This window comes from Silurus aristotelis (genome assembly GCF_946808225.1).
Source record: "Silurus aristotelis genome assembly, chromosome: 22".
Classification (NCBI taxonomy): domain Eukaryota; kingdom Metazoa; phylum Chordata; class Actinopteri; order Siluriformes; family Siluridae; genus Silurus; species Silurus aristotelis.
In genome coordinates, this window is record NC_139595.1 from 685,941 (window position 1) to 710,835 (window position 24,895).

A 24,895-nucleotide genomic window follows, 5' to 3' on the forward strand; every position below is an offset into this window, starting at 1 on the left:
TTTGCCATTTTATTTATATTTAATTCAGATTTTGACATTTACCTTGAGTTAATTGTTACCTGTCAGTATTATGAGAAGAGTCTTTACTGTATTATTATATGATATGATATTAATTCTGATTGATTCTCTTTAGTTTATTAAAATGTACAATAAATCCAAGCAGCACGTCATAAACGCAAGAACAATAACAATAATAAATAAATAAATAATACACATGTAAGAATAAAAAATAAGACATTAAAGGGGGGATTAAATTCTGAAAACGTTTTTGATGCCTCAAAACATGGAGAACTTTTAATTTGTGTATATAAAACAAAATAGTTGACATTAATATAATGAAATATCGTTAATATAAAACTGAAATAAAATAAATAAATAAATGTAGATCTTTGATTGTTTTCTTCACATAATCATGTTCTTTTTTTTTTTCTTCTTCATTTCCGCCTGATCTCCACCGTCCAATCACAGGAACGCTCGCTCAGCCAATCCTAGCGCAGGGGGGCGTGTCCTGCCCGAATACAGGTGTGGTTAATAAACAGCCGCGGCCCGGTGCGGTACGTGTGCGGGACCGAAGGGGAACCGAATGGCTCGTGAGGTCTTCGGTGTTTGATCAGAGCAGCGCGCTTCAGTTTCCCCCGCAATCCGACTCCATCCGCGCCTTCAGCATGGACCTCCAGTCCCGAGGCTCGCTTCGGAGACCCCCGGCGTGTCTGTAGAGACTCCAGAGCGCTGAATTGATCCGTTTCTTGAAGCCACACCGGCGATTTTTTGGCCTTTTTTTCCCTCCGCCTGCAGCGCAGTTCGGGGATTTAAACGGAAAGTGACAGCCGCAGAGTTTCTCACACACACACACACACACGTGCACACGTGTGTTAGCGCTGACATTCCTGCGTGCGGATCCTCGAGACTCCTGCGTGTGCTGTCCGTGTGTTTAACAGTGTTGGAGACGGAACCGAGCCGGTTCGGAGCGCGCGCACAGACCGAGAGCTGCCAGGACACACCGGTGAGTAACCCCCCCCCCCCCGACCCAGCCTGTGCTAACAGCTAGCTTAGCTTAGCATTCCTCATGAGGGCCGGGGAGGGCCCTGACTTACTGCCCCGTCTCACTTACACACACACCCACCCCTCAACACCCCTGGGGTGACCCGGACAGAGCACACAGCACCGCACGGACCCGGACCGGGGGCAGAACCGAGCCGAGCTCCAGCTGCTGCGCTTTGCTTCAGCTGCTGCGGCCCGACTTTCATCTTCTTACTGTTTATTCAGAAAGGAAACGATGTAAAAAGATTTATTTTCTTTTTGAAGTTCGGAGGCTGCGCTTTGATCTCAGGTGGCGGTTATTTCAATTTAAATGTATCTTATTTATTGAAACTGGAATGTCAGCGCGTGAGACGGAGCTCGAGTTCACTCACGAGTTCCATCTCTGCTCACGCGCTGACATTCCGGATCCCCAAGCGAAAAAAAAACTCCAGTCCGCGTCTTGCGTCTCAGACGTCATTGCGTCATCGCGGGTGTCTCCGCCCACTGACTCGAATCAATGAATGACTGCAACTAAAATTATTGGACATTTTTTATTTTAATGTCAAGAAATGGCGGGTATTCACTTCCGGGGTGGGTCGTGACGTGTACGGAAATGTGAGTAGAAACCAAAACCCGGACTGGACTAGTAACCTTATGTTGAGCTAATCGGTTTTGCTAATCATGGCTAACCGGCTTCACTTAAACAAAGCTGTATTTAAATGTACATGATGTATATGATCGTGATGAATATAAAAGTAATATTATGGCGCTTTTTGTTAGAATTGACGCTAAATGCTAATATGTTGGGCGCACGTGAGGGTTTGCCATTGAGCGCGGCTAATCAGTTAGCATTAACAATTAGCCGGTAGACTCGGGCCGCATCTGTAGGCCGCATCCTCATTTTATTTTGACTTACAAATGAGTCAGATGTTCTCACAGTGAATGTGTGTGAAAGTTCGAGACGCATACTCTGTGTGTGTGTGTGTGTGCGCGCGCGCGTGAGATCTTGTGCTCCATCATTACTGAAGCTGAGTGAAATGTGGAGACAGTAACGTGTCCCTCTGAGCGCCATATGGTTGCTAAGTGCGAAGTTTCTGTGGTTTAGTCTTAAACGGATGTCTGCTCCCTTCACATGTGCACTCCGTAGGGCGTAAAAACACCGACTTGTACACTATAACTAGTGCACTATGTAGCAGTGATGCTGCAGTTCGGCTGCGGCTGCGCTCTGATGGAAGATTTCTCTGGGCTTTGTGGCAAATTTGAGCACATTTTTAAGTGTAAATTAATTTAATTTATTTTTACAAAAAAGTTCCTACATTTTTACTCGATGTTGATCATTTCCCTCATTTTACACTCTTGTTTACGATCTGTGTGTGAGATTAGACATTTTCTGAGGAGAAAAAATGCCTGAAAAAATTATTAAAAGTAATATTTTCATATCGTTTTTAAAACATTTTGTTTTAGGTTTGTTTCATTTGTAATTTTACAGAGAAATCTTTGTTTTTTTCCGTCGCTGAGAAATAAACACCGAAACACAATCTTCAACCTGACTTACACCTGACATTAGATTTTTACTGACTTGAGAGGTTTTTGTGGGTGATGTTACATAAATGTAGTTTGTTCTACATTAAACTTCTTTTTGTGATGTAGGAACTACAGACGTTTAAATGCAGTCTCAACATTTTGACTGAAAATAAAATTTCTATGTTCTGTAGTTTAGTTTTATATTCTAGATCAAATTTGACCAACTGGTTATGAAAAGTAAGATTTTCTAGAACCCACACTATTTTTTTTAAATACAATTTCTATTAATGGAATTTGTAGTTTTTAAATGAAAAGGTTTTAATTAAGAATTCTAGATTAAAATGATTGTAAAGTATGAACTACAAAATCTAGATAAATTCTGTACTTCATCGAGGTCCTAGCTACTAGATGGGTTTGATCTACATTTTCGTTTTTGTGTTCACATGTACTTTTACTTTGTAAGTAATTCCAGATTCTGCAACATTGTACTATTTTTTTTGTAACAGTTTCATTTAGTATAAAAATGATCTATTTTCTAGATCCTGTAACTGATCTAGTTCCCCGGATCTAACATTATTTTTTCAAGCAAAAACGATGACTTCTACAACAGTTAACTTTTTAACACAGTTTTTGTTAGCCGACTTCAATACGACTCTACTAATCATGTTCTCAGAAAATGTCTGAGGATCACGATGCGTTTTCGTCACGACGTTTATCATGGTTTCATGTGAAGTCTGAGTATTATGACTTTTCATTATCACTCTGACTCTGCTTATATTCCTAATATAATGCTCAATATTCTGGTACAGAAATAGTGTGTGTGTGTGTGTGTGTGTGTGTGTGTGTGTGTGTGTGTGTGTGTGTGTGTGTGTGTGTGTGTGTGTGTGTGTGATTAAATACTGTATGTTGGTTTTATTTTTACTTTGAAACTTAAAATATCTGTAAAGTATAATTTTCCCGTGTGTGTGAGTGAGGGTGGGGTTTATCCCGTTATCAGTTCACACAGTAAACCCCACCCTCATGACTCCTGTCTCACACACACTTGTCCTCATTTCCCTTTATTGTTGTAAAATATGATAAAATTATCAGTGTATTTCTTCTAATTGGTTTATTTTTCTCTTTCCTACAGTACAGATTAAGTGAACACTACATCAGGACCCTACTAAGTGTCCAACGAAAGAGATTAACATCACAGATTCACAGGTACACGACCCAGGCGTCCTTTCTTTATTATAATCATTAAATCTTATAAAACAGTCTGATTTGATCCACTTTCTGGAATTTATAGATCCTGTATCTAAATGTACAAACTGATTTCTAGATTCTGTAATGTATCAAGTGTCCCCTCTTCATTTAGTTCCTGGATTTTATTTTCCATTTATTTATTCTAAAATGTAGGGGTCCCCCCCCCCCCCCAGGTTTCTAGATACCAGATCTAATACTTGGTTTCTAGAGCCTTTTGCTAAATGTATGCGCCTCCAGCATTAATGTTATTTAATTTCTAGTTTCTCTAATTGATCATTTTTCTACACGTCCCATGTTATTTACTCTGGTTTCTTTTTTTTCTATTTGAGATCAATTTCATTTATTTTTTTTTATCTACAGTTCACTTCATTTTTGTTAATACTTAGTTTTTAGTCTTTCTTTTAAAAAAAAATCTAATTTCTAGATACTGTATCTAAATGTTTGTACTTCCCACAGCATAAAGTAATTTCTTGATTCTCTCGTACATCTGCTTTCTGGATAAAGTAAATGAACCTGGTTTTGATTTCATTTTAGTTCAATTCAAATTGTCCATCTAGTTTTTAAGATTCTCTATCAAAGTTTAATTTCTATGTTGCAAAACAAACTTGTTCTGTAATTCATCTACTTTCCAGATACATTTCATTCATTAGTGGTTTTTTTTTTTATTATATATATATTTTTTTTATTTGACTCCCAATATCTGGTTTAAATTTTAACCAAAGTTTTAGATCATGTACTACATTGTGGGTGGGTATCGTTGGTGACTTCATGTACTGAAATTGTCCTTCTGTAGACACCAGTGTGTCAGTGGGATAAAGATTTTGCTGACTCAGAGTCTAATGCAAAAAGAAAAGGGGAAAAAAAAGATAAAGAAAAGTAAATTGTGAGTGAAAAGTTGTTGTATTACATTGATGGTGTTTATTATTGTTGTTGTTGTGTCCAGTTTGGTAGGCAGGTTCGAGACCCTCCTCATGCAGAGCCACGGGAAATGAATAAACCGCCTCAGCCTATCACAGGACCGCCCTCTGTCCCTCACCCCGCCCCCTCACCAGGATTGACGCCGGTGAGGACCAATCATATTACAGTACAGTAAAAGTAGGCGTGTTCACAAGACAGTTTGCTACTGATGCTCATCATTTATAATTGTTTGATTATCATAATTTAAAATAAAATATTCATAATTTTTGCACGTTGGTCACATGGTGTTTTGCGATCAGTTCCTCATCCCAGAGACCGACGATGCCAATTAAATATGCTAGCTTTACCTAGCTGCTTGTAACCATGGTAACAGTTCCTGGTTTGGGGGGGCATTTTTGTGACAAGATGGCCGGATATAATCGTACATGGTGCTTTTGGATGTAATGTGCATCTGCTGACCTTTGACCTTTCTCCCCTCTCCTAAAGACTGTTTACCCCCCTGGTCAGGCCGCCTCTGTAGTTTTTGCCACTCAGCCTCCACTAATGAACTCTGCACCCCAACCCAGACAGGTATCAACATTTATTCCTTCATTATTCTCATTTTACATCAGCTTTTTTTTACCATTAATAATTAAAATATTTGTGAATTTAATTAGAAACTAATGCAGACTTGAACATTATTTGTATTTATTTTTACACACACACACACACACACTCACTCTAATAAGCTCTGCTATTGTGATCGAGGCTAAGCTAACTCTCTGCTCTAACTTCTGCTTCATGTCCGTGAGAGACACGTGTCACGTGAGCGAATGAACTCGTCCTCCTTCCAGTAACGGCGGTTTTATTAAACACACTGTTCTTCTTCCTCTCAGAAATAAACAAACTGTTAATCAGAGGCAGGTAATGAAGGGTTTCCATGTTTCCGACTCTGAAAGCCGGTGCAACAGTTTTGGAATTTAAAACGAACACGTCGTAATTCTGCTGTAAATATAATCCTAATAAATCATTTCTAATGAAACATTCCAGGTTTAAATCCAATTCCAGAGTTCTGCATTGATCTTGGATCCAATCCAGCAGGTGTTCTGGTACCTGGTGTGTGGAGGGTCTATTCAGGGTCATGGACTAATAAACAACTTTATTTAAACCAATTAAGAAAGAGATTAAATTAATTAAATCATCTTTAATCTGAAACTGTCTTTATTCTGTTACTGGAACGCAGGAATTCGAATCTCCTTTGCTTCTACCCTTTTGTCTTGACTTTTGACCTCTCTTTCTCTCTCTCCTCCCCCCCCTGCTGTCCTCCAGTTTGCACCAGGGCCTCGTGCTTTACATCAACAGGTACTAACATGATTTAGTGACACACACACACACACACACACACACACACTCTCCACATCTCTCTGAAATGTATTTATTATATGCTACAAAAACAAACTTTACTGAATGAGAATTTTTAGAATCTTTTTTTTTTTTTTTTTCTGGAAAGAAATGATTAAAATTCTATTAAACCTAAAATAAAAATTTTTAAAAGTCGGTTCTAAGAAGTTTGTGTGAAATCTCCAGGACGTGACCCATGACCAGTCCGCGTGACTTTCAGTGTTGATTGATTCTGGATCTCGGCCCAGACGCCGTTCAGACTGTAGTTAACTGATTAATTGGATCCTTTAGTTAGTAATTTATTAATAATTTTTTAGGTTAATAAACTGTTGGTTGTGTGTGTGTGTGTGAGAGAGACGTCATTTTACATCTTGCATTCAATCTGAATCTTTAAATTTTTTAATCATGAATAATTTCTTTTTTAACTTTAGTTAAATAAAGGGGGCATGTTCTAAAGTAATCTTTGTGCATTTTATTTAAAATTTAATAATTTATTTAATTAATTTATTTATTTAATGTTTGCATATATTTAAAAAAAATGAAAAACTGTTACTCTAAAAAAAAAATATTTCGACAGGATTGTTAAATAAATAAATAAAAATAGAATTGATCTTGAAGGAAAGTCCTGGTTTTGTGGGTCAAATTCTCAAAATGTCTAAAAATTCTAAAGTCGTGAGTTGTGTAATTTTGTAAATATCTAAAAAAAAAAAAAAAAAAAAGCCAAATCCAGGTTTTTTTCTTGCTTTATTGTTTATGTGCATCTGCTTGATTATCCGCTGCTGCTAACAGCTCTGTGATTAACGCTGCTCCGTGTTGTCCTCCTTTTCTCTCGCTCTGATCTGATCTGTCTTCTGCTGTGTGGTTTGCGGATGAAGGGTGGATTCAGGTCTCTGCAGGTAAAAGAAAAAAAGGAAAAATGCCTCTTTCCTCTTCCTCCTTCACTTCTTCTTTCTCTTTGCTTTTGTTCCTTGACGCTGGGCGCTTGCTGTGTGCATGCAGTAGAAACCGGTAACTGTTGAAGAAGCCCAGAACAGCACGCTCCAGGAAAATCGTCATCATCCTCATCAGCGTGTATTTATTTATTTGTGTAGGGCAGATTTAAAAAAAAAAGTCAAAAAATTAGATTTCTTGCACTTCAGGGCTTCTAGACACGACAAAGATGCATTTTTATTTTTTCCAATTAAAAAGTTAAATTTATTTTAATCCAACATACAAGAAATTTTTTTTTTCTTGACATTTCAGATATTTTACTTTTTGTGTGTTTTATATACTTTAAATAATTATTTTTTAATTTATTGCATAATATGACACGTAAAAACTCAATGAATTTTAGCTGAAAACTTTAGTGAACTCTGAATGATCAATATTATACGTGTGTTTCTGATATTCATCCTTTTATTTTCCACATTCTGCTAATTAATTTCTTTCAGACCCAAATTTTCTGTTTAACTTTTTATAATTTTTTTTTTCTTTCCCAGGCTTGTTACTGTATTTCTCCAAACAATTCGATTTTCTTTATTGACTTTTTCCCCCAGTTCAGGTCCCAAAAGTTTATAAGACTTCGAGTGGTATAAGACTGACTCTCTCTCTCTCTCTCTCTCTCTCTCTCTCTCTCTCATATATAGTCGTATTACCCTCGGGGCAGTTTGCAGAATAACGCCCCACGGGTGGCGACCAGTAACCCGTCTCGCCCTGTCCCGCCCCCTCACGTCTACCCCTCGTCCTCACAGATGGTAATGATCCCTCAGCAGCAGATCCCATTTCCACCCAACTCTCAAGGCCACGCCTACTTTATCCAGTCTGGGCAGGTAAGACATACATCTGCATAACGCACATTTACGCTGTGGTCCTAGTGCCACTGTGTTTCATGTGATACCTGCAAACGTGTGTCTGTGTCTTGACCACTTGCTGTATTAATTTGATTGTTTGGTTGTTTCCCGTGTCGCAGTACCGTGCACCTTACGTTCACCAGACACAGCAGTATTCTGTGGCCAGCGCCCCAGCCGGCTTTTATACCGGAGCAAACGCAGACTACAGCTCCACGTATGGTAAGAAGCTCTTAGACTCCGCCCCTTTACCTTCGCTCCACTTATCTAAACAGTGCCATCTAGCTAACCAACGCCGCCCCTGCCCTCTTCCTCTCTCTCCCATTTATTTCTTCCTCTCCGTCTTGTCTGACTGTTGCAGGTTCTCTATCCGCCGGTTGTGCTGTTTAAATTTTTTAATATTGTCACTCACTTTCTTACTCTTTCTTTTTCTCTCTCTCGCTCTCCTATTCTCTCTCTCTCCCTCCTATTATGTCTCCTATACTCTCTCTCTCTTTCTCTCTCTCTCTCTCTTTCTCTCTCTCTCTCTCTCTCTCTCTCTCTCTCTCTCTCTTTTATTCTCTCTCTCTCTCTTCTATTCTCTCTTGCCTTTCCGCTCTGGGCGGAGTTCAGAGGCCGCTCTGGGAGCGAGGGAGAGGCGGGGGGGTGGGGGGAGAGGCGCGGTTCGAGAGAACAGCCGTCTCTCTCATCACGCCGTTCCTCTCACCTCCCACCGCTACTCCGGTGAGTGTGGAACGCAACGCAGGGCTGATTGGGTTTTTATTATTTATATTTATTTATTTAATACTCACAGCATGGACACAACCTTAAACTACCGAAAAACGTTCTGGACGCATTCAAACCCCCTGCTGTCTGACTCCCATAAGACACATGAGGCTGCACTTTTTTTTTATGAATTAATTCATTAACATATGAATAAATATGCATTTATTTATTTAAAAAAATTAACATTTCAAAATATATTTTTTTAATTGGTTTTACTGCCCCCTGCTGCCTGTGAGATGAACTGCAAGAGTGGGGGGGGGGGGCAAGCCTAAAAACTATTTGCTGTAATTATGCAATAATTATTATTTTTAAACATCGCTGTGCCTCATGAGTCATTGTTTGGAGTCGTAGCTCTTATTTATTTGTTTTGCATGTTATTTATGTACTTATGATTCCTGTAGCCAGTTGCACCGACACTATTTATCTATCAGACAAAAATGAACTGTTCTGGATTGTGATTGGTCAGAATTGAAGGTGTTGCATAACTGTTTATAATGGCAGCTCGGGCAGTAGTGCAGATTTATATTAATATAATTATTTTAATCTTTGAAGGTTTTTTGTAAGTCTTAACGTATGTCTTCCAATGTTCCAGATAAAATATTTTCAGGATGAAGGGAGTTTTTGAGGTTTCTCTGTTAGCTTTTTGTCTTCAAAAACAGCCTGGTGAGGAAAGGAGCATTTATAGCTGCTATAACATTATGCTGTAATAAACAGGAACTAATTATTGAATGTTCTGTCGTTTGAATGTACTGTTTCAGATTCATTGGTACAACTGGCTACACTTTCTTTTTTTACCCTCTAATTTATGTTTATTTGTTTTTCATGAATTTAATTGTTCAGACTCGCCACTTGCATGTGGTTGAATCCATGATGCAGGTGGAAGTAAACTTTATTTATTTATTTCCCCCCCCCCCTGCAAATTTAGAATTTTGAAATGAGTGAGCAACCCTGCATTGTGGACTTGGATTGAACCCGACGCCTCCGTAAATTACCTTTTAATGAAAATGTAATCATGTGTACATTTTTCTCCTCTTCTCTCCAGCTGGAGCGTATTATCCTGCTCAAGCTCAGTACCAATCTTCTGTGCCCACCGCGCAAGTCATGATGAACCCCGCCCAGCAGCCACAGGCCCCGCCCCCTCCACAGCAAGCCCCGCCCCCACAACACAAAAGGGAGCGCAAACAGGTGACGAATAAAAATGTTTTGACGCAAAGACGATTGTGAAGAAAAGTGCAAAATGAGAATACATTTTCAAAATGGATCTAAAAATTGATTCAAATTAAATTAATGGGATTTTTTTTGTTTCTAAAAGCTTCATGCTTTAATTCCCTTGATGATGATGATGATGATGATGATTTTGGGTTATTTATTGTGCTCCAGATTAGAATACGAGACCCCAACCAGGGAGGACGTGACATCACTGAGGAGATCATGTCTGGAGGAAGGAGCACGTCTACGCCCACGCCTCCTCATGTAAGATTTAAAGATGCAGATTTTATTCAAAGTCGTTCACGCTGCACTCGGACATCTCGGTACATAAAGAAAAAAGAAGTATTGGCACCCACGAGCCTCTGACCTGTGACTTCAGATCATGTGACCAGTTTATTTCTAGAGTCACACCAGAACGTTACGCTCTCCTACCGATCACGAAACACTAACAGTGTGTTCCATTTAATACGGCGGAGCTTTAAAATAATTAAATAATATAAAATCAGAATATAAAACAGCTGCCTGGTTTGAGGGTCACCACCATCAGGTTTTAGATTTTAGGTCGTATCCGAGCCATTTTTGCAGCATGTTTCCGAAATGTTGTAGAAGGTGAGATAATTCTCGTCTCTCGTTCTCTCTCAGTCTGTGGAGGTCGGGGGTTTGGTCCAGACGAACGGTGAAAACGCGACCCCTGCGGTTGCTGCTCCGGCGGTCCGACTCGGTAATCACACCTTTCATTTGAATAATTTGTAATCACTTTAATCCGGGTCTTTTAACTCGATCTCCTTGTGCGTTGTTCAGACGATGGTGCGAGGTCCTCGAGTCCTGCAGCTCCGTCCTCTACTCCTCCTCCTCCTCTTCCTCCTCCTTCTTCTTCAGACCCCTCCCCCGAGCCGAAACCCGTCCAGGAAGTCCAAATTGCTCCGGCGCTCCCTGTTCCTCCGGAACAAACCGATGTCGTCGTTTCAGAGTCGTCCCCCTCCCCGCCCTCGTCTCCCACCCCTAACGCGCTCCTCACGGAGCCCACGATGGGCGACATCACGGACGCCCCTGTGCCTCCTCCTGAAACCACTCCTCTAGATGAAGAGGTGGAGGAGCTGAACAGCGCCGCCCCAGCCGAACTGGAGTGCCCTCGCGCAGACGACGCCGAGCCGGAAAAGGAGACTGAGCCGTGCGTCGAAACGCCGCTCCCTGACGTGCCCTGCAACGCTGCACCTGCTGAAAAGGAAACGCCCCCTGTCGTTCCGGCGGCCAATGGCGAGACGGAGTGCCACGAGGTCACGCCGACACCAGCGCCTGAAGAAGTGCCCGTGTCTGAGATCGAGAGCATCCCGGTGTCAAACGGACTTCCTCAGGAGTCCACAGAGCTGCAAGACGAGCAACTCGAGACAGAACCGGAGCCGGCAGCCGAAACCGAGGTGATCGAGGTCCAGGAACATGATGCAAAAACATCTGCTTCTGCAGATGAGGAGGAGGACGAGGGCGGAGTGGAGGAGGAGCCCGCTCCGGTCGAGGAGACGACTATGCAAGGTGAGCAGACGTGTGTTTATTTTTAAATCATGAATTTTTAGATATTAAATGTTTGAAATAAAATGGCGTCGTAAACGTTTTGTTCTTCAGTAGTAACTTATACAGCAATGTTTTAACTTCTCATTTCTCAGAAATGTTCCTAAATGTGATGTTGCTCAGGAAACATGTTTCTGTGTAAAAGGAAATGTTTTTTTTTGATGTAGGTTTTGATTTTTTTCAGCTGTTCTGTCCATGCCAAAGAAGAAGAAGCTGAAGAAAAGCGATCTGAATAATAAAGTGGTTGGAGACATGTTGGACGCCTATAAAGAGGTTTGGACTTCTAGCTTTTTGTTTATTGTTGTAAAAAGACGTGGTGGTGTGGTTTTGATGGAGATAAAAATAAACAGCCACTGTGATAAACCTGAGGATCCTGTTTCTAACCTGATCTCCAGCCAACATCACCTGGTCAGCCTGATTCCTGTTGTTTACCTGGTCTCCACCAGGTCTCAGTTCCTCCTCAGGCCTTCCCATGGTCCTGGTTTCTAACTTGTTCTCCACCCGCAGGGTTCCTGTTTCTCGCCACTACCATCAGGTCCTACATGAATGACATGTTCTGCTTTGTGCCCCAACACCCCCCCCCCCTTCATTTCATCAAATCTATATTTAATTAATACAGAAAATGGAATATAAATTGGACACTAATCAGTGCGTTTTTCTGATTAATTACCCAAATGGCAAAAACTGGTCTTTTCTGCCCCGTCTCTCACTGGTCCTGATTCTAGTCTGCTCCTGATCTAATAAAGCTTTAATACATTCTTTAATTAGAATACATAATAGGTTCCACCTCTTAACGAGCGCAGCGTTAAAGTTTACGGTTCTTTACCGTGAGTTATGAAATGGAGAAGCAGTAGCTGAACGTAGTTGCTGATGTTTTACAGGATTGCGGAATATTTTTTTTTTGACCTAAACTTTATTTTAAAAAATTTGTTCTTTTCTTTTTTTTTTCTTCAGCCCGAGGAGAAGGAACTCGCTCCCGAGCCGGCTGCTGTCGAGGCCCCGCCCTCTGAGCCCTGCCCCGCCCCATCTCCCCCCTCTGAGGAGACTGAGGAGACGTGGGAGGAAAAAGAGGACAAAATGGACACTGAGAACACCGAGCCTGGGATTGAGAAAGCAGTGGAGCAGAAATATCAGTATAAAGAGGGTGAGGGTGGAACAGTTCGCTGCCCACATGTATTTTTAGTTGTTTATTACACGTTGGGTTCAGTGATCATCTGTGTCTGATTCGCTTTTTAACGTGATCCACACGTCCTGTTTTTAGAGCATTGGAAGCCCATTAATCCAGAGGAGAAGAAGAGCTACGATCGTGAATTCCTGCTGCGCTTCCAGTTCATCGGCGCCAGCATGAACAAACCTGAGGGTCTCCCTCACATCACAGACGTGGTTCTGGAGAAGGTAAACGCCACATTAACGCCACCATGTTAATGACTAAAGCTTCTGTATCACAGACGTGATGTACACGTGCTGATCTCTTTCCTGCACATGCAGTCACTCGGTCCACTTCATTAAACGTATTTTGCTGGACTTTAATTCTTATGAAAAGGTCAAGTTGATCAAAATGTGTTCTTGGGGGGGGGGGGGAACCCTAACATCTAGTTTAGTTTTAGACTTGTGTAACTAAACCTGGTTTTCAGTGAGAACGTAGCCATCGAAGAGACATGAAGAGAAAAATAATCCAATTCCTTCCATTTTGTCCCTGTTTTGATTTTCAGGCTAATAAAACGCCGCTGCGCCCGTTGGACCCGAGCCGTCTGATGAACTGCGGGCCCGATTTCACACCTTCCTTCGCTAATCTGGGCCGAGCGCCACTTTTAGGAGGACGAGGACCTGTAAGTCTTACAAAAGAAAACGAGTAATGACTTGATTTTCCATAAATCAGTTGGAACTGAACTGCTCCGACTTCATCACTTGTGTTTCATTAGTGACGGTGGTGTAAATTGTACTCTTGTGTTTTAGGTTTTAATTTTATCGTAAATTAATTTGATTATTTAATCCCCCCCTCCAGCCACCAGGGCCGCGCCGGTCTCAGCAGGGTCAGCGTAAAGAGCCGCGCAAGATCATCGCCAGCATGTCGCTGAACGACGACGTGCAGCTGAACAAGGCAGAGAAAGCCTGGAAGCCCGCGGTGAAGAAGAGTCGCGCCGAAGAGGAAGATTCCGACACTCTGAAGACCCAGGACCTGTTCCGGAGAGTGCGCAGCATCCTGAACAAACTCACGCCGCAGATGTTCCAGCAGCTCATGAAGCAGGTCACTGAGCTGACCATCGACACCGAGGAGAGACTCAAAGGGGTCATCGACCTCATATTCGAAAAAGCCATTTCCGAACCCAGCTTTTCAGTCGCGTACGCCAACATGTGCCGCTGCCTTATGGGGGTGAGAGATTAACGTTTTTATATTTATACCTCAGCATGTTAATTTAAACACTTTTACACACACACACACACACACACACAGTCTTTTTATTTCTTCAAGATCTGCTTAACCAAATACGTCACACTCAGGATGTGATCACAATAATGTCAGAGTTTAGTGTTTCTAGATATAAAGACCTTTTAAATGTATATCTCAAACACTGTACCCATGTGGATTCTCCGAGCTCAGACTTTTCTTTACTATTTACATTAAATGAGAGCTTGAGACGCATCCATCATTACTTAAAACATCTGCGTGCGATCATTTTATATATTTCGAAGTGTATATTTAAATTATAGTGTATATTTTAATTATTTTTTTATATTTAAATTAAGTCCAATTATTGTGTAGTATCTTTAGGATACCACAAGGGGGAGACAGAACGTAGATCGTAAAGCCGACTTGACTGGATAATTTATCACGCCTCTGACGCGTAATACAGCACCATCTAGTGGCTATTCCTGGTGTTTTTTTTTTTTTTTTTTTTTTTTTCTTTCTTCAGAGCTTTAGTAGCAGATTATATTTTAAGAACTGCAAATAGTTTGTAGATGTTTAAGGTTTAATGTTCTCAGGTTTTTTGCTCCTGAGGTTTGATAGGTCTGGGTCACGCCCACAGTGGATTGATGATTGTGTGGGGCTCCAAATAACACTGATGGGATCGAGGAACCGAGAAGTGATCAGGAAAGATGTTACTGTGTAGTCGAACAAGACCGACCCAGGATTAATCTTTACGTGTGTGTGTGTGTGTGTGTGTGTGTGTGTGTGTGTGTGTGTGTGTTCGCTCATCCAGCTGAAAGTCCCCACCACAGACAAACCGGGAGCCACTGTGAATTTCCGCAAACTGCTGCTGAATCGCTGCCAAAAAGAATTTGAGAAGGACAAGGACGATGATGAGATCTTCGAGCAGAAGCAGAAGGAGCTGGATGCTGCCAAGGAGGTGCTGCACACTCGACATTTCTCTCACACACACACTTTAGAACTGATCAAATGAGTTTCATTCATTCAAGACAAAATTGAGATTTATAAGTGTAAAAAAAAAAGTCTGCCAGTGCGTTTTATTTATTTATTTATTTATTTATTTATTTTCTCTGTGTGTAGAATACAGAACTCCATTTCGTTATACGTCTAAAAATTTACTTTCTGTTCGTATATGAAAGAATTCTGATTGTAATAAACTGCGTTTTTCCCGCAGGATGAAGTTAATAAGCGGTTGAAAGAAGAGCTGGTGGAAGCGAAGGATCAGGCTCGCCGCCGTTCCCTCGGGAACATCAAGTTCATCGGAGAGCTGTTTAAGCTGAAGATGTTGACGGAGCCGATCATGCATGACTGCATCGTCAAGCTGCTGAAGAACCACGACGAGGAGAGTCTCGAGTGTCTCTGCAGGCTTCTGTCCACCATCGGCAAGGACCTGGACTTCGAGAAGGCTAAGGTATAACACACACACACCTTAAGGATCTTCAGTCATGTTCCTGTAGAGGTTCTTGCACTTCTTTGTAATTTGGTGTGTGTGTGTGTGTCGTAGCCCCGTATGGACCAGTACTTCCACCAAATGGAGAAAATAATAAAGGAGAGAAAAACCTCATCGAGGATCCGCTTCATGCTGCAGGACGTGTTGGACCTGAGAAGAGTAAAAAAACGTTATGTTGTTTTCTGAACACATTACAGAATGTTAAAGTAGTGCGTCTGAATTAACGAGTTAAAGACACGCAAATCATTAACGCCACTGTTTTTACCGACGTGCGATTGACGTGCGTTTCTGTTTGATCTTCAAATATAAATCAATAAATATAAAGGAGGTGAAAATACCGGATCAGAACCGGGTCTGATCCGTGACTGGTGGAAGTTTTTTAGTTTTGTTGGGATGTTTATATTCCTGCCTCTGATCCTCCTCGTCTTGTCGGTACTTTACAGAATAACTGGGTTCCACGCCGAGGTGATCAGGGCCCCAAAACCATCGACCAGATCCACAAAGAGGCGGAGCTGGAGGAACACCGGGAGCAGATTAAAGTGCAGCAGCAGCTCCTGTCCAAGAAAGACACTGGTCGAGGAAGAGGAGGAGGAGGAGGAGGAGGGGGAGGACAAGGAGGAGGGGGAAGAATGAACCAGCCTCAGGACGAGGGCTGGAACACGGTGCCGATCAGCAAGAACCGGCCCATTGACACATCCCGCCTCAGCAAGATCACCAAGGTACTGAACCTTCTCCAGAAGCATGTGAGAAGTGGAGTTTTGTGAGAGTTGAAGTTGAAGGTGATCCTTCAGGTTTATTGTAAGAAGCTGAAAAGCCCAAAATGACGACTCGTGTTTATTGATAAACAAACAAATGTGTAACACTTTCAGCCTGGAGCTTTGGATTTCAACAATCAGCTTCTTGCCCCTGGAGGAAAGGGATCATGGGGCAGTTGGGGGAAAGGGAGCAGCGGTGGATCTGGATCCAAAACCAGCACCGAACAGGGTATTTGAGTTCTTCATCCCTTTAAGAGTTAAATTAATTTCGTTTGTACCTTCTGAACCCGAACACGTGATCATCTGCACAGCTTTCCATCCAGCAGCGTCTCAACTCAAAATTTCGTTCTGACTGATTTATTCCTCTGATTAAACAGATGCAGGACGACCGGCTACGAGCACGCTGAACCGTTTCTCTGCTCTTCAGCAGTCAGGACCTTCATCCACATCGTCCTCATCTTCACTGGACTCCGAGCGCAGAGTTCCTCAAAGGCAAGTGTACAGCGTCTGCACCGTTTCCTCTTCTTTCATCAGATCTCAGAACACTTCCTGATTTTCTCCATTGTGTGTGTTTTGGGGTGAACAGGAGCAGCTCGAGTCGAGACCGCAGCGAGAGGGACCGCTTCGATCGTTTGGACCGGCGGGACAGCCGCGAGGACAGAGACCGAGGTCTGGACAAGACGCGAGTCCCAGTCACTAAACGCAGCTTTAGCAGGGAGAGCGCGGACCGCTCCCGGGCCGCAGACGTGCGCCGCGTCGCTAGCATGACTGACGAGCGGGAACGCGGTAGCCGAGACAGAACCGCCAGCCGAGAGACAGCGGGTAAGGACACTGGGTTACTGCTACTGTTTATTACCGAATATCCATAATCAATAAAATCTCATTATATCTGAGGACTACAGTTCAGTCTTTCAACCACTTGGGGGCGTGCTTTAAAAAATAAATAATTCTCACAGCACCACTAATTATATTTAAATTAGGTTTTGTATTAATTTAGATAGAAATTCTGTTAATTAATTATAATTATATAAATATTAATTTGAATGAAAAATAAATCAGGGTGGATATAATGCATGTCTTCATTTTTTACTATTTTTATAACCTTTTTTTTTTTTTTTTTTTATATTTTCATACTTTTACTTAAATTTTCTTATGCTGGATTTTAATTCTGATTGTTTCTGAATCACGGACCGGGTGTTGAGTACATTCTGTTGCACGTCTGTGTTTGTGATTGATGACGTGGTGTATATTGTGTTTATTAGTAAAACGTGAGTCGGCTCCGACGCCGCCGCCGCCCGCTCCGAGTAAACCCGCCCTGAGTGAGGAGGAAGTGGAGAAGAAATCTACTGCCATCGTCGAGGAGTATCTCCACATCAATGACCTGAAGGTATCTACTGCAGCTTTTACATTTTACACAGCGCTGGATTTAAACAGAGACGTGTGACGAGATGTAGCGCTCTCTCATATCTCCTGCTTTTCCTCTACCTTCCTGTAGGAGGCAGTACAGTGTGTACAGGAGCTGAACAGCACGTCCGTGCTCTTCGTGTTCGTGCGTAACGCAGTGGAGTCGACCCTCGAGCGCAGCACCATCGCCCGAGAGCACATGGGCCTCCTGCTGCACAAACTGATCAGCGCTGCAATCTTACCTCCGGAGCAGTACTACAAAGGGTGAGGGTTCGTCATGCACGTTCAGAGTTCCTCCATGTTGCTTCATGTAGATGTTTTGCAGTAGATGTCTTTCTCTGTGTGGATAATTATGATGTGTACCAGGTGTGTAGGTCACTGATGGAGGCTGGTTTGGATTGAGGAACTGCTTTGTGCTCGTTAAGTAGATCAGACGTGTCTCGGACGCATTATGAGCGAGAGTTCTGAGAATCAGACTATAAACGTTCCTGCTGGCACCTGAGACACACACACACACACACACACCGCTTCCTTCCCGTGTAGATTTCTGCTTCCTCCCTCTGAGCGCTGATCCTCATCAACTCGTGACTCGCTGACGGGTTAATTACAGCCCTCACGTCCTGTAATCACTGTGTATTAATCCCACCTCGTTAACACTCGTTAGAGTACACCTGAGTGTTTACACACACACACACACACACACACACACGTGTTTATCCTGTTTCCAGTACAGAACCTTTTTTTTTTTGTGTATGGGATGAAAAGAAAAATGAATTTATTGCGAGACACAAAATAAAGGGATAAAAACGTCCACGGTGCAGATTTACAGATTGACCTGCACCCTTTATGAAATTGTCTGTGGTTTCAGGCTTCAGGAGATTTTGGAGGTGGCTGATGACATGGCCATCGACATCCCCCACATCTGGCTGTACCTGGCGGAAATCATCACACCTGTAGTGCGTGACGGAGGAATCCCAATGGGGGCGCTCTTTAGGTGAGCGTCTTTATTTCACACGCGAACTTCTGCAGGATTCCTGCATTCCTTCGCTGGACGACACGTCAGACTCGAAACCTGGCGTCGTGATCTGCGTGTCAAATCAGACCCGATCAATCAAATCCAGAACTCTGGAACTCCATTCGGGATGTTTACGTTTCCAACACTCAGGTTACAGAAGTGTGTGTGTGATTTTTGTTTGTTGCTGCTGACCACAGAACACACGGTCATGCGTACAAAAACACAACGTGGCTGAGAGACGTGTAGTGGAACATTTTTAATCACATTCACAAGGTCACAAGATTCAGATGTTCGTTTCTTTAGTCCTCACTCACATCGTGTGTGTGTGTGTGTGTGTGTGTGTGTACAGAGAGGTGGTGAAGCCGTTGCTGCCAATAGGAAAAGCTGCAGTGCTGCTGGTTCACATCATCAACCTGCTCTGTAAAGGCCTGGTACGTCTCTCTCTCGCTCTCGGTATCTTGTGTGTGTCTTACCGCGACGCTGCGAGGCGTTTGAACGTCCAGGCGTTCATATCTTATCTTTTTGATACCGTTTGCAGAGTAACAAAAAAGTGGGCACTTTGTGGACGGAGGCCGGACTCAACTGGAAGGACTTCCTGCCCGAGGATGAGGATGTCAACAAATTTGTGACAGAACAGGTAACGTGTTTGTTTGGTTTTTTTTTTCCCCTGTTTCACCTTTTCTTTTTTTTTCTGTCTGGACATTGACCTGATTTGTGTTTGTAGAAAATGGAGTTTACGCTGGGGGAGGAATCTGAGAAGCCGAGTAAGAAAGAGCTGAGCGCAGAGGAGCTGAGCAAGAGCCTCGAGCGGCTGATTCAGGACAAAGCCGACAACCAGAGAATCCATGACTGGGTGGAGGTAAACCCTGAGTGCAGGCTGTGTCTCAATCGCATTAACGATAGCGGTCGACCGATTTATCGATAGTTGATTGCTCACGGTTATGTCTGATGCTAGCACAGCTAAAAAGGTCTGCTTTCTTTACGAGAGCGGCCTCTAGAGGTGACTCTCTGATGCTGCGTGCTGTTTGTACACGAGAGATTGCGTGCTGCACAGAGAAGCACTATTACCACTGTCACTGTGACCTTTAACCCTCTAACTGAAACACGGCACTTTGAGCATCTGTACATGATGATGACTGGTGCTGCTTTCTGCTGATGATGATGACTAAATTAGCGCACAGAGAAATTGTGGTGTTTGATAAAGTGCTAAACAGTTGATCAGAATGTGAAAAAAAGAATTGTGTGTGATTTGTGCAGGCGAATCTGGATGAGCAGCAGATGACCTCCAGCTCATTCATCCGAGCGCTGATGACCTCCGTGTGCCAAGCGGCAGTCATCTGTGAGTGATGCACCTTCAGATTTTATTTCATTTTAAATGGATTCTCTGTTGCTCATCCGAGTTTGCGTAACATTCCTTAGGTGAGAACCCGTATAAGGTGGACATGGATCAGATCATCCAGAGGGCCAAGCTGCTGCAGAAGTACCTGGTGGACGAGCAGAAGGAGCTGCAGGCGCTCTACGCTCTCCAGGCTCTCATGGTGCGACTGGAGCAACCGGCCAGTGAGTACAATCTCAGGTTCTGATCGGGCCGGGGGGGTTTTCTATAGCAACAGTTTATTAACAGGGATTAATTGACAAACAGACAAAAATCTTAATTATGAAAAGAATCTCGGTGTCGGGGCAGTAATTTAGTCATAAGATGCATTTGTTTGAAGCAGAGAGAAGCAGATAAGGGAAGGAGTGTTTCTAGCTGCTATAACGTAAGTGACGGCACTCATTAAATGTAGCTGTAAAAGGATAAAAAGTATCTTTTTAATAAATAAATTGTAAAGTATTTAACAGTGTAAGAGGAATAAGTGGAGGTGGGAGCTATCGTTAAATCATGAGTTTAAATCCCAGTCACACCAAGCTGCCACTCCTGGGCCCCTGAGCAAGGCCCTTAACCCAAACTGATTATTTGAATGAAGGATGTAAGTTGTATTGGATAAAGTCTTCTGCCAAATGCCCTAAATGTAAAATAATCATTAATCTCTCCCTCTCTCTCAGATCTTCTCCGGATGTTCTTCGACACTCTGTACGACGAGGACGTGATCAAGGAGGAAGCGTTCTATAAATGGGAGTCTAGCAAAGACCCGGCCGAGCAGGTGGGCAAGGGCGTGGCCCTCAAATCCGTCACGGCGTTCTTCACCTGGCTGCGAGAGGCAGAGGACGAGTCGGATAACAGCTAAAAGCAGAAGGACGCCCCCTTCAGCCCGGGAGCCGTACTGCGCCGAGGGGAAACGGACTCTACTACAGAAACCTATCAGAACTTGAAACTCGTTTAGACTCGATGACAGGCGACGGACACGGGCTACAATCATTTCTCTTCTTTACTCGTTTTTGAAAATAAATTAACAATAAAGGTTTTTTTTTCCTCCTTCAGAGTGGGGGGAGAAACGCAAATGATTATGATTGCTTTAATGGTTGTAGTCGAGCTGACAGATTTTTTTATTTTATTTTTTTTTAAATAGTACACGACCCCTTACTTTCTTTGTGCTGCTCATAAATAACCCATGCAGTGTAGATTTATACGCAGCGATGTGAATACGCACGTAAATACGAGGCGTGAGTGCAGCCATGCCTTTAACTCTCTAATAGATTCTGAGTCTCTCTCTCACGTACGTAGGAAAGCTGGTGTTATTTTTTTTACGTGAGAATGACGCTCGTGTGGATCGAGTGTTCGACAGCCGTAAGGTTTTTTTTTTTTTTTTCTTCCTGTTTGCTGTAAGAGCAGACGTTGATCAGGATTAATAGGGATGATCTTTGACCCTTTTGACCTTGAGCTGCTGGAGAAGGGTCACCATGCTTCCTTCTAAGCCATCCCTCTGTCCTCTCTTTCTTGCGCTATTACGCTCTGCGTTTTTACCTCTTGGTGTGTGTGTGTGTGGGGTGTAGTAACGCCCCCCCCCCCCCCCTCGACCTTGAGCACACCCCCTTCTTGCGGTCAAGCGACGCCTTCGCCATTTTTTATAAGAAAAATAATAATCATTTATTAAAGAAGAAAACTTGAAGACAGTCATCCAATTAAAAAGAAAAAGAAAAAAAAAACCCCGCCTGAGACCGGAATGATCCGAAAAGCCTTTTCTACTCACGAGCGAAGTGGGAAACACATTTCAGGAGAAGTTCTGTACATATATATACATGAAAACTTTTTTTTTTTTTCTCCAAGATACTAAAAACAAGATGTTTAATGCCATACTTTTTTTTTTTTCTTCCTAAATTTCCAGAGAGATAGAAATTGCAGGTTTTTTCTTGTATTCTATATTTAAGATTTTTGTTTGGTTTTCTCTTCTTCCAGGTGAGAGGTGCTCAATAATCCACTGATTACAGTTTTATTGGGGAAAAAAAATTTAATGTAAATATTTTTGTTGCTTTTCTTTATTATTTAATGCTTCTTTCACATCAGAAACTGGAAAAAAGCGCTGAGGCAACACCGATGAAAATAAAAGACTATGAACTTAAAGCGTCTGGGCGTTGAAGCGCACGTGCGTCACGTGAGGTGGTGGTTTATTTTGGCTGACACGAAGATGGAAAACCTCGTCGTCGTCGTCGTCCTGTTTCACCTACGAGGAATTTTTGCTTCGTGAACATGTAAAGGGCATGTAAACATGAGATTGTACTCAGAATTAATCTAATATAAAAGTTCACCGTGCCTTCTGTCTCCTCAGATATTTTTATTTGATTTCACTTCTAAAGCCTCTGGAAGCTCGAGGGTTCTCACCTACCAGTGGTTTTTACTGATTATTCCTTATATGGTCACAGGAAGTAAAAGCTTTTATTGTAGCTCACTTGAAACTTTGAATCTTGTGAGGGTCATGTGACTGCATGAACATGCAAACATTGTAAGACACGCCAATCAAATCATGATGCAGTCATGTCGTTTTTGTCCTGTGCCTTCTTTAGTGTAGCTTTGAAGAGGGCGTCAGAGACCGGGGGGGGCGTGGCCATGACATGGCATTAATAATGGCGTCAGACATTGGCTTAGGGGTGTGGCCTAGAGAAAGGAATCTTCTATTTGACATGGCACTTTTTAAAAGCTTTTGACAGCAAGGGGGTGTGGCTTAGACAATTAATTCTGACGTCTATAGGGCATATCCTAAGTAACATTTAATCGAGGGCGTTGCCAAAATAACACCTTTTATTATATAACTATCCTAAGGAACGACTCTGACGTCTCAGGGGCGTGTCTTAGTTTTCTGTAATTGGCTTGACTGTAGATTTGACACATACTCATCATTCGTGGGTTGAATCTCAGAAGAATGAAGAAATGGAGGTAAAAAAAAAAAAAAGAGATAAAAAGCCACATGTGTCACTGCACATTAACATCAGCTGCTTCAGTGCCAACTGATGATCAGTACAAACGTGTTCCTTCACCAAGGTTTCACACAAGAAACATCTCATGATGGGTAAAAACGGAGCTCTCCAGACCTTCACAACCTTATTGTTACAAAACAAACTGATGGCATTGGTTACAGAAGGATTTCTAAACTTCTGAATGTTCCAGTGAGCACAGCTGGGGCCATAATCCAGATGTGGAAATGTGGATTTTACCATAAACCGCCCATGACCAGGTGCTCCTCACAAGACTTTTGACAGAGGAGTAAAAATATCAGAAAAGTTGTCCAAGAGCCAAGGACCACTTATGGAGAGCTTCAGAAAGATCTGGAATTAGCAGGTACAATTGTTTTAAAGAGAACAATAAGTAACGCACTGAAGCTCCATGTCCTGTGTGCACGTTCACCACGAAGACTCCACTGCTGAAGATCAAGCCTGTGTGCACGTTCACCACGAAGACTCCACTGCTGAAGATCAAGCCTGTGTGCACGTTCACCACGAAGACTCCACTGCTGAAGATCAAGCGTGTGCACGTTCACCACGAAGACTCCACTGCTGAAGATCAAGCCTGTGTGCACGTTCACCATGAAGACTCCACTGCTGAAGATCAAGCCTGTGAAATACTGGGAGATTAAAGTCTGGGCATATGAGATCAAATTGAACTCTGGATGCCATGAAACACACCATGTTTGAAGGACACACGGCACATCAGCCCAGAAACACCTGACCAACAGTGAAGTGTGGAGGTGAGAACATCATGGTGTGGAGCTGTTTTTCAGCATACGGTACTGATGAACTTCACGTAATTAAAGGAATAATGTACCGAGACATTCTTAATAAAAATCTGCTGCATCTACCAGGAGGGTGAACATTTCAGCGAGATGAAGATCCCAAACACAGCTGAGGAAACTCTCAACCTTTTAGAGAAAGAAAATAAAGCTGCTGGAATGTTCCACCCAATCACCTTCCTCAGATCCCATTAAAGATCTACAGAAAGAACTAAAGATCAGAGTTTAGAGAAGAGGCCACAGAACCTTCAAGATGTGACGAGTGTTTGTGTAGAAGAACGGCTTAAAATCACACCTGAGCAATGAGTGAAACTGAGTTTCTCCACACAGGAGACGTCTTGAAGACGTCATTACCAACAAAGGCTTTTGTACGAACTATTAAATGAAAAAATCATTTAGAAATATATTTACTGATTAAATAATGACGTGTTTAATATTTATCTGACCTGCTGTAAGTACGTGTTTTGAAAGTATTTGCACCCCTGACCATCACATGTCCATGTTAAACATTTCGTTCCACATGTGCTCTTATAAGTAGCTCCACTTTTTTTAGGAAGGACGTGTTCTTGGTAGATTTTGGGGCGTGGCTGTGGGGATTAGTGTTCGTTCAGCAGTAGAGCTTTGGTGAGATCAGACAGTGATGCCAGGAGGTTGAAGAGACTCCAGTTTGCACATTCTCACAAAGCAGTGATTGCAGTGGTGTGAGAGAAAAACCTCCTGAGATGGCACGAGGAAGAAACCTTGAGAGAAACCGAAGTCAAAACGGAACTTCATTCTCATTTCGGTGATACCAACAGTCGATTCTTTCCAGTGCATCATTGCTGAGGTTCTCTCTAATGACAGTCATCATGTCGTCATGGTTATCAGCGTTTACCATCTAATCTCATGTATCTTCATTCTGTCAATGTGGAGAACATCCTTAGCAGCAGCCACTGGTTTGTAAATGACGAGAACATTTTAATTCAGAATAAAGATGGCAGGATGGACCAGGCATGAATTTCAGGTCATCCCGATGGTGTTGAGTGTTGTGGAAGAGGTCAGAGATCTGTGCAGGACACTCCATTCCAACTTCACCAAGCTGAACACCAAAAACTGTTGCTTTGTGCATCATCATCATCTTTATGCTGGAACAGGAACCGCGATCTTCTATAGAGTTGTGTAGAAAACACGGGTGTGATCTCTGATCTGGAGTCTGAGAAGCTGTGTGTGTGTGTGTGTGTGTGTG

The 24,895-nt window shown here is 42.5% G+C and overlaps 1 protein-coding gene and 1 long non-coding RNA gene across 6 annotated transcripts in view; one reads left to right on the forward strand and one right to left on the reverse strand.

The window, feature by feature from the left end:
• Nucleotides 1-481: 481 nt before the first annotated feature.
• eif4g1a (eukaryotic translation initiation factor 4 gamma, 1a) lies at nt 482-20,950 on the forward strand. 5 transcript variants are annotated; one of them, XM_083524988.1, is made up of 33 exons: nt 482-1,003; nt 3,674-3,747; nt 4,733-4,884; nt 5,194-5,277; nt 6,016-6,048; nt 6,963-6,983; nt 7,713-7,895; nt 8,036-8,135; nt 9,721-9,863; nt 10,059-10,151; nt 10,530-10,608; nt 10,689-11,417; nt 11,638-11,726; nt 12,408-12,597; nt 12,715-12,848; nt 13,166-13,282; nt 13,459-13,827; nt 14,657-14,803; nt 15,059-15,295; nt 15,389-15,493; nt 15,778-16,053; nt 16,204-16,318; nt 16,467-16,581; nt 16,676-16,911; nt 17,352-17,476; nt 17,585-17,757; nt 18,362-18,487; nt 18,858-18,939; nt 19,047-19,145; nt 19,233-19,367; nt 19,766-19,847; nt 19,928-20,068; nt 20,555-20,950. In XM_083524988.1, the coding sequence occupies exons 4-33, from the start codon at nt 5,251-5,253 to the stop codon at nt 20,734-20,736; spliced, it is 4,683 nt and encodes a 1,560-aa protein (XP_083381114.1). In that variant the 5' UTR covers nt 482-1,003; nt 3,674-3,747; nt 4,733-4,884; nt 5,194-5,250; the 3' UTR covers nt 20,737-20,950. The 5 variants fall into 5 exon arrangements, with proteins under 5 accessions (XP_083381114.1, XP_083381111.1, XP_083381112.1 ...); XM_083524985.1 differs by having other exon boundaries at nt 4,733-4,852; XM_083524986.1 differs by lacking the exon at nt 6,963-6,983 and having other exon boundaries at nt 483-1,003; nt 4,733-4,852.
• A 571-nt stretch (nt 20,951-21,521) lies between these two features.
• LOC310717353 overlaps nt 21,522-24,895 on the reverse strand; it is a 3,392-nt gene continuing 18 nt past the window's right edge. Inside the window, exons 1-2 of the long non-coding RNA XR_014530796.1 lie at nt 23,481-24,895; nt 21,522-23,346 (exon numbers count right to left, since the gene is read on the reverse strand). The exon at nt 23,481-24,895 is cut by the window's right edge and continues 18 nt beyond it. This is a non-coding gene — a long non-coding RNA (uncharacterized lncRNA). The remainder of the gene's footprint in view (nt 23,347-23,480) is intronic.

Bases quoted from the DNA above. Each gene is read 5' to 3' on its own strand.
- eif4g1a (XM_083524985.1), top strand. From the start codon at position 4,778: ATGAATAAACCGCCTCAGCCTATCACAGGACCGCCCTCTGTCCCTCAC. The intron at 6,049-6,962 runs GTACTAACATGA...TTGCGGATGAAG, and splicing joins CTCGTGCTTTACATCAACAG to GGTGGATTCAGGTCTCTGCA. The intron at 6,984-7,712 runs GTAAAAGAAAAA...TCTCATATATAG, and splicing joins GTGGATTCAGGTCTCTGCAG to TCGTATTACCCTCGGGGCAG.